The sequence below is a fragment of the Musca vetustissima genome, unplaced genomic scaffold, assembly GCF_032173495.1.
Source record: "Musca vetustissima isolate MV318-11 ecotype Yass unplaced genomic scaffold, APGP_CSIRO_Mvet_v1 utg202935, whole genome shotgun sequence".
NCBI lineage: Eukaryota > Metazoa > Arthropoda > Insecta > Diptera > Muscidae > Musca > Musca vetustissima.
In genome coordinates this window covers 6,046-16,023 of record NW_026875408.1, presented here as the reverse complement: position 1 = coordinate 16,023, position 9,978 = coordinate 6,046, and the positions used below count along the sequence as shown (strand labels likewise).

Genomic DNA, 9,978 nt, shown 5'->3' with positions numbered 1-9,978 from the left:
AAATCAGATTTATGAATGATGGACAGTGGTTTACTTTGGATAGACTAAAATATATGAATGAACATGTGAATGAATCGTGGTGAGACAAAAAGCTTGCACACACACATAAATAATATCATTGACACCACATCAACACGGTGTTAAGCTGGACTGACCAAACAGCAGTAGCAGCATGCAAACCAATGACAGTTCATCTTCTCTAGCACCGACCAGACATCATCATAATCAGTAGCATTATTATCATTGACCGGACAGCAGCAACCACAATTCTTTTTTACTCTGTATGTTGGTGTGTGTGTTTGGGTTTCAATTCAATTATTCAATTTACAAAAAAGAACGGTAGGGAGAAAAAGAGAGAGAGTGGCCACACAGACTCACATTCATGGTCCATGGAGAATACTTTTTAGTTGAGTATGAACAAAAGTAAAAAACCCAAATCATTTATTATCCATTTATCATTATGTCCGGACGTGCAAAATTTCGAATTTAAAAATAAAAATCTGTGGAAAAAATCCGAAAAAAAACATTTCAACAACGTAGCACTACTACTTTCGGGAAGTACAGTGTAGTGTAGTGATAATCACTGTCTACGTTTGTTGTTGTCGTTTTTTCTGTAGTTTTTAATTTTCCTATAACAATTATACATTTCAAACATTCATTAGCATATTGTAATCAAGCTCAATTAGCCTCACTAATGTCTCGTTCAAATTCAACTTGCAGTACTGCCACGGATTCATTGCCATCAACATCTTCATCGGCCTCGACCAGCGATACTCGTGCCACAGCATCTTCGGCACTGACAACAGCAGCAGCAACCACGACATCCCTGTCGTATCGTGATGAACAGCCGCAGGCAATTGTAAGCACAGCTCAAAAATTACCGACAGGTCGTCAAATGAGTAGTCATCATCACTATCATCTGCCCCACCAATTTCAGCATCCCCACCATCAGAATCATCATCCCCATTCGCATGGGGTAGCGGTGCCCACTCCGACGGTGCCAGCTTCTTACACCAGTTCAAGTCTGTTACACGAATCGCGGCATATTCGAGCGGCCAGCAGCAGTGGCGATGAGGCAATACGAACCGCACTTACCTCACCGGCCACCACGGTAACACCTTCGACGAATCTCTTGGTATCACCGGAAACAGTATCTCACACATCGTCAGTATCGCCTGCCAAATTATCGGCACGTATACGTGAATCGGGTTCACAGCATCGTGTAACTATCGATGAATCCAATTTGCCCGTGGCCTCGCAATTGACTTGTGGCGGTGATGATGGCGGCGGCGACGGTGGTGGTGAGGGCGGTAACGGTGGTTCGGGTCCTCCATCGCCGGGTATGTCTTCACAGCAGCAGCTGACAGGCGACGAACGACAGACTGGTCATTTAGCGTTAATGTATCACTCTAGTCAGCTGTCCAGTTATCCAGTGTTGCCAGCCATCAAGAGAACACATCGTCCTTCGTTTATCTATCCACCGATGCCGAGAGTTAAAAAGTGAGTATATTTTCATAGATATGAGTTATTTATTTATTGGTGTTGTGAAATCTTGAAAGTGAAATGTTTAGAAATGTAAATATATTTTGTGAATGGAATACATTTCCGGTAATCGTCAAAAGTAAGGGAGTCGAATAGAGTATTTTAGTGTTTAGTTCCTTCAAAAAATTATCTTGTTAAACTTCGCCCGGTTATATGATATGTGATTTTATTTTTGTGACATTGTGAAAAATTTGATGTTTCGACTGAATTTGGAGTAGATCTCTCAATATGAAGTGAACAATACGGTGGAGTGTATAAAATGTGTCATTCAGTATGCAAAGATCGAAATATTCGAAATAAACTATTATATAAACTATCTACGATGTTTGGCGTTGACAAAGTTATATATCCAGATGTAGCCATCATATAAAGGTTCCCCCAAATATGGGCACGTATGGGCACGATTGGCAATAAATTGATAATTTGGGATTTCAATGTGTAGAAAATCTTCTAAAAAAATTATCCCCCTACGAACCCCCCCTTGATAATTAATAATTTGGGATTTCAATGTGTAGAAAATCTTCTAAAAAAATTATCCCCCTACGAACAATTTTCAATATTTGGATCCATACAATGCCACCCCCATTTCATTAAGTGCCAAATCTTCCTACAAATCGGTATCGACCCACATTCATCTCGAACGTAAACAAATTTGTTCGAAAAACAAATTGACGATATAACTCCATTATTCGACATTACCACCCCCACATAAAGGTTCCGCCCATTCTCGTTTACCATTTTGGCTTTTTGAAGTGTAAAAAACTTTTTCTCTAAAATTTGTGAATACATGTCCACGTTTTGACTTAACCTCCAGATGCCGCGCATTTTCGGTATGTTAATGAACCGAAATAGCCAAATTTCCAACCTAAGTTGTTTGCTTAGTATTTCGTTTTCTCAGAGGATAAAAATCACATTGTAGTCCCATAATTTTGGTATGTCGCATGTCCGTCTGACCATGTTTTATAATAAACAACGTGCAAGTCCCTCTTATCATTCATATGTGATAAGATTTGGTTCGATTCAGTGTTTCCGCACCAACAACAAACCGCATTTAAATTAAAGGGACTATCCACTTTCTCGGTTTCAAAACCCGATTTTTTTATACCCTACATAACTATGTTGTAAGGCCTTGTGAGCCCCAAGAGTTTGTAACACCGCGAAATATCATATCTCAAATAGCTTAGTCGACCTAGACATGTGTGCTTGACCGTCAGCCCATTATAATTTGTAAACACGATACAGGCCACTGCTACAATCGACGAGAAATTTTGCATGTAGGACGGTCAAAGAAAACCTCCATTATTTTTGATAGCGATCGGTTAATATTTAGGGCATAAAATGGGCCAAGCATTTTATTGTTTCGGGGTTTCTGGTCGGTCTAGAGGCTACAAGTTTTACCTGAACATCAAGAAATTTTACATAGAGGAAGGGATATGACCATGGAATACGCGTGACTGTTTTGATGGAGTTCAATATGGACCTAGACTTTTGTGTGAAAAATTGCAAAAATTATATTCTATGGCGTATATATTTACACCTTAAGGACATGGATCCAAGAGGAGTGGTTGATACGAATTATATTGTTGTATGTACACGGATTTGAAGAACAGAAAAACACCCGTTTTTTAAATGCCATTAATCCCCTAAAAATTCATATTACGACCATACCTAGGCCAGTGTACCTCTGGCAGACTCAAAAATCTTATAAGGGTATAAAAATATATTTTTATACCCTTCACCACACTGTGGTACAGGGTATTATGTCTTTGTGCATATGTTTGTAACAGGCAAAAGGAATCGAGATAAACACATGGTTCCTTTTGAGAACATGCATAGAATCACTTTCTAAGTCGATTTATGCATGTTCGTCCGTCCGCTTGTCCATGTTAAATTGTAAACAAAGTACAGGTCGCATTTATTATTCGAATTGGATGAAATTTGGCACAGCTCATTCATTTTACGCAAGAACGAACCCTATTGGGAAAAATCGGTTCAAAATTAAATATAGCTCCCATATATATTTTCGTCCGATTTAAGGTAAATGGTGTACCAAAGTCCCTAAATAGCTTTCGATTTGCCCGAAATTTGGCACAGCGTACTGAATTGAGCCTAGAATGATGTGTGCTAAGTTTCGTGAATAACGGTTCAGATTTAGATATAGCTCCCATATATATTTTCGTCCGATTTAAAGTAAATGGTGCACAAAAGTCCGATTATATTTTTCGATTAGCACGAAATTTGGCATAGCGTACTGAATTAAGTCTAGATTGATTTGTGCTAAGTTTCGTGAAGAACCGTTCAGATTTGGATATATAAGTTCGTAGGATTTTACCTAAATGGTGCACCAAACTCCTAATGTTTGTCCGATTAACACGAAATTTTGCACAACGTATTAAATTGAGACTTGAATGACGTTATTGGGTTTTGTTGAAATTGGTGCAGATCCAGCCATAGCTTCCATATGTACTTCGAACGGGTGTCTGATTGAGATTAAATTTTTAACAGTGCGGCGTACCGAATATCGTGTATGAATTAGGCTATAAATAATTTTCCATAAATTTCCTATGATACGCAGACGACTCGAAATTTGGCCGAATTAAATTTAATTTATCATAGGTGGCAGAAAGACATGAGTATGTTCATTCGAGGGAATATAGACATACAATTTTAAGGATACATATGTGCAGTATACCTATGTGGTGAAGGGTATCATATAGTCGGCCCAGTCCGAACCGCTTTCTAGGCTACAAAACTAGTACTACCACCAACAAAGAATGTTTTATTTTAATTTAAGTGATCTTTACTCCCTTCCCAGCTGGGATTGACAACAAACTGAAGTTGTACCATGAAATAGGTTCCTGAACTTTTGTGCAAGAATTAATTTTTATACATGGTACTGAGTTCGTACTGAACCAGCAGGATCAGGTAGATCTGTTGAATTTTGTTCAGATTTTGATAGGAATTACTTTTCATTTTGCAAGTATACGTAGAAAGGTTATTATTCCTTCCGCGATAAGAATTCATATTAATTACTCTCAGTTTTCCCACAGGGATTACACATTTTCTTCCCGTTTTTTCATTTATCCTCACCTCACAAAAGATGAGTGTCAACGTAATTTTCTGAATGAAGAAGCTTCCCATTCTTAATTTTGTTACATTCACACAAAGAAGAAGAAGTCATAAATCTTCTACTTTCCATTCACTAATCAAATATGAATGAGCAAGTATGTGTGTGCAAATGTACTATTTGGATAATAAATGAATGTAGGAGACGTGTGAATATGCAAAACAGTAAGAAAATAAAGGAAAAAAACGGCGATGGCATGTCTGTAAAAGCAATCTAAGGCAATAAAAAGACAAATAAGCGAATGATTTATGGATTTTTTTCTTCGTGTGTTTAATGGTGTGTGTGTCTGTATTTGAGTATGTGTTAAGTTGTAGACAGTTGCAAAGTGTATTTCCTGAGTAAATGTGATTTTCAAGTAGTCAGAGTCAGTTGTTGATGATTGACTATATGACAATTATTATCGTAAAACAAATTCGTTGGGAGGGTGAGATACAATGTGTTCTTTTGACATGACTATGACTGTGTTTAGGGAAGGGTTCTTGTGTATACCAATAAAACTTAACCTGAGAGTGAGTTTTTGATAAACAAAGAAATATATATATAAAACTTTGAACCTAGCTGAGAATTTTCGTATAAATATACTTTTATCTACTATTAAAATGCTACAGAGATATATTTCTAAGACTTTTTAAACCAAATTTCAGATTAATAAATATTGGCCATACAGATCCTTAAGCCGAAGAGTAGCAAAAACATTTGTAATTCACAGGACATGGATATTTCGGTGTGAATTTATACCATACCTTACCCTTAAAATAGGAAATTTGCATAATTCCATAGGGGATTTTTCATGGACCTTAAGAATGCCGAAAATCGGTGCTACCTGCATTTCGGGAATATACCAAATGGATTAAAGGATGGACGTCTAATAATGTTAAATGGCAATCTACTCAAAGTCATATTGTACATTGTGTTCATCATGGATACTCGTAAATGGAATGAAAGAAAGAAAATAAGCTTTTGATGTTAGGTATGATAGCTTAGATTCACCTGTATCGAATTTTATATAACCATAAGGTACCAGTATTCCCAAAGTAAATCTTATGAATTATGCCGAAGAAATGGCCTAAAGGGGGTTTGACTAACTCCTACCTCCTTTGGTATAACATTTGACTGTGAGCCACTTCGAGCAATCCGGACTCCTAATTCAATCATTCTGATGTTGCTATGTTCGGTAACCCACATTAGAATTTATCTTAACACTGTTAATGATTGCTACTCTATAATACTTTGGAATAAACTGTTGATTAGCTGAGCACACTTGCCTTGGTTTGGCTTTTAGATGTTATTTTACCGAATCATACAGTTCAGCGAACCTCATTTCACCAGGCCAACTTCTTCCCAACAGGGTGTTGCTCTGAGATGGTCCGTCAGAAACTGTGACGTAAATGACATACATTTCCGATGTATAATACATACGTCAGGAACGTCGGAAACCCACCCAAACCATTAGGTTTTTGGGTGGGTTTACTAATACTAATACCAATATTAATACTAATACTAATACCAATACTAATACTAATACCAATTCTAATATTAATACAGCGGATGTGTATTCCGAGCTTGGGCAGGGTTTCGTGATATTTGCTCCCTCTAGCCTGATTAGAGATCAACTGCACATCTTGTTTACACTGACATATTTTCCGAATATCACTCATTTTCACTACAGCCCTTCTAATTAATTGTCCAGATTCCCTTCACCGTGGGTTGTGTTGTGATGTTCGACTCGAAAAAAAACAAAAAAATTAAGTATTCGGTTCACTTTATTCCATAATTATAATCTGATCATCACCAAAAGTTATATGCGTTGTCCTTGACCATAACTGGAACGTCATAGAAAATTTCAAAGCGATCAGAGCTATATTTCCACACAAGTTAGTGTGGTAGTGGGTTACTAAATAATATTTGAATACGTAAACACATGTAAATATTTACGTGTAACTCCCACATCCCAGTACATACGACAATATAATTGGTATCAATTTAAAGGTCCACCACTCCTTTTGGATATACATACGTCAGGAACGTCGGAAACCCACCCAAACCATTAGGTTTTTGGGTGGGTTTACTAATACTAATACCAATACTAATACTAATACCAATATTAATACTAATACTAATACCAATACTAATACCAATACTAATACCAATACTAATACAAATACTAATATTAATACAGCGGATGTGTATTCCGAGCTTGGGCAGGGTTTCGTGATATTTGCTCCCTCTAGCCTGATTAGAGATTAACTGCACATCTTGTTTACACTGACATATTTTCCGAATATCACTCATTTTCACTACAGCCCTTCTAATTAATTGTCCAGATTCCCTTCACCGTGGGTTGTGTTGTGATGTTCGACTCGAAAAAAAACAAAAAAAAAAAAAAAAATAAGTATTCGGTTCACTTTATTCCATAATTATAATCTGATCATCACCAAAAGTTATATGCGTTGTCCTTGACCATAACTGGAACGTCATGGAAAATTTCAAAGCGATCAGCGCTATATTTCCACACAAGTTAGTGTGGTAATGGGTTACTAAATAATATTTGAATACGTAAACACATGTAAATATTTACGTGTAACTCCCACATCCCAGTACATACGACAATATAATTGTTATCAATTTAAAGGTCCACCACTCCTTTTGGATATACTACCAACATCTTGGGTCTATGTCCTTCAGGGGTAAATATATATACGCTTTAGAATACAAATTTTGTTATTTTTTACACAAAAGTCAGGGTCCTTTTGATACACTAAATACTGACCGATAATTATGAAAACAGGCATGCTTATTCTTTTGCCCGATTCCCTCCTCCTTTTGGGTCTGCAGAAAGCTGTAATACCCTGGCAACATAGTTGTGTAGGGTATAAATACTCGCCTTAAAAAATATTCATTCTCAAAAGGCACTTATGGTGCTTTAACATGTATTCATATAAACTCCTCGCCAAAGATCTTCCAGGCTTTTATTATCTTTACAACATATTTATTAAAAAAACAGCACCTGGAGCTGTTACATTCTTTAAAAAAATCATGCTAATGCTCTTGTAGTCCTTTAAGATATATTTATATATAGCTCATAGGGCTCTAATGATCTTTTATGATTTATTCAGAAAAAGTCACCGCTTGAGGTTCTTATGAACCTTAAAATAATGTTTATTAAAAACCTCGTTTAAGGCTCTTATGATCCTGTCAACTCTCGACCAAAGCTTTTATGCCCTTTAAATAGTATGCATATAAAATTGAAGTCAAAGGCTATTCTTGTCTTTTGAAAAATATTCATAAAAATCCACGGCTTCTATAGACCTTCAAAAAATATTCATAAAAATTCAGGCTTCAGTTTTTATGGATAAATAATAAAAAAATGCAATTTCTAAAAACGTACTCTACTCTCCGATTTTATACCTACTACTTCGCCGGACAGTGCGCCTATCACTCTATTTTCGAAACGAGTTAAAGAAGTTGTCTACTTATAATTGTTTTCCGTTTCATACTCTATATTCCCTGCTTGTCATTCCTTAAATTTTCAACTCACCCTCGTCTAAGGAAATCACAAATGATATATATAGTTTGCTTAACAACAATGTAAGCTTACAACAACAATGTTTTTCCTAAAATTTATAACTTTGATGATAATTAAAACAACACTTGCTGGATATACACCTTCTACTTGCCGCTCATTTCCATTCTATCATTGTCCTGGTATACAAAAATTAACTACAAACAAAAAGTGATGAATATGCAATTTAAGTCATGTGGCGTGAATGAAACACAGACTGACTGAGGATAGGTGGTAGTGTGCGTGAATGCAAGGCATTTTTATATACTCTTAATAAATTTGAATATGATTTGATGGCACTCCTTTATTTCTGGTTCTTAAATATAAATATATGTATGCATGCACACACATTCGTACATATTAAAATTACAACAAAACTATTGTAGTTGTATTACTACCTGAAGTCCTGCAAACATAGTCGTCCTAGTGGTCCTTTGTTATTGAGTAAAAATGCATGCATGCCACTATCATAATTGCTGGCTATTGTTGAGCATAGTCACGAACTTAATAGAAACAAACAAAAAACTATTTTTTCATTTACTTCTTTCTTTTTGCTCCCTACATTTTATTTCTCAATTTGTTATTACTTCTATTTAGCTTTTGTTGTCCTTTTTGCTGTTGTTGCCACATTTTGTTGTCATTTGCAGTGAGTGGGTACAATGTGTGATATTTGTTGCTTTACTTTGTTGATTGCGTGACATGATTGTTTGATTGTTGTTGTAGGTGTTTTTTGCTACAACCATTTCATACATAGACACAATACATGTGTATGTGTTGCCATATGTAGCATGAAAGGAATCCTTTTAACTGCTTTATTTAACTCTGGTTTTGTATCCCTCTGTGTGTGTGTCTCTCTCTCTTCCTCCCTCCCCTGGGGTTGGCGCTCTGGGTGCATCTTTGTCTGCTGCAGCGCACTGCCATTGCATTACAACTTTGTCTATAGGCAATGATTGTTGATTTGTATTGTTGAGTTTTTATCTCTTCCCTAATGACAACATGTCTGTGGATTTTTGTAAAAACACTCCAGTACTGATTGGCTTGCTGAGATAAAATGTAAACACATTGTTTTTTGTTGGTCTTAAAATATATTAAATCATCAAATAGTTTTGGGAATTTATTGCAATGGTTGAGTAAAATGCACATACGTACATTATTTATGACTTCCCAAAGAACCGGAAATCAATCGAGACATTTATTTCATGGGTTTTATTTTTGTACTTGCAGGAGCGATGCTTTGGCAACTTTATTCTCAGCACTATATGGCAAATTATTGGTTGTTATGGGTATTGCATTTCCAATGGCTGAAGTTATCTCAACATATATACCACCTTCATTCTACGAGGTAAGTACAAATAACTTGTAATGAAATTTCCCAAATCCACTTTACAACTATATATAACATATATACAACTATATATAATACTTTGTAACTCACTGGGTACCAGATAAAATTCTAATTTCAGCCACTTTGCAATTTCCTATATTTAGTAAATAGTTTTTTTCTAAAAGCAGTTATAATAAAAAAACCAGTAAGGAAAATAGTAAAGTCGGACTGGGCCGCCTTTATGATAGCCTTTATCAATTGGGGTATGTTGTACATATGTATCCTTACAATTTCATGTGACTGTTCCCTCGAAGGAACATGCTCATGTCTGTATGCAACCTATGATAAATTTAATTTCATTCGGGCAGATTGGTGCATCTGCACTAATTTTAACAAAACGCAATAAGGTCATTCAAGTCTCAA

At 36.0% G+C, this 9,978-nt stretch overlaps 1 protein-coding gene across 1 annotated transcript; it reads left to right on the top strand.

Annotated features, from left to right (window-relative positions):
- Positions 1 to 656: 656 nt before the first annotated feature.
- Positions 657 to 9,573, top strand: LOC133337905 (proton channel OtopLc-like; the record flags this gene model as incomplete). Its single annotated transcript, XM_061546107.1, has 3 exons — positions 657 to 859; positions 938 to 1,500; positions 9,456 to 9,573. Coding segments are annotated over exons 1-3 (846 nt in total), but the record flags the coding sequence as incomplete, so codon positions are not given.
- Positions 9,574 to 9,978: the final 405 nt, after the last annotated feature.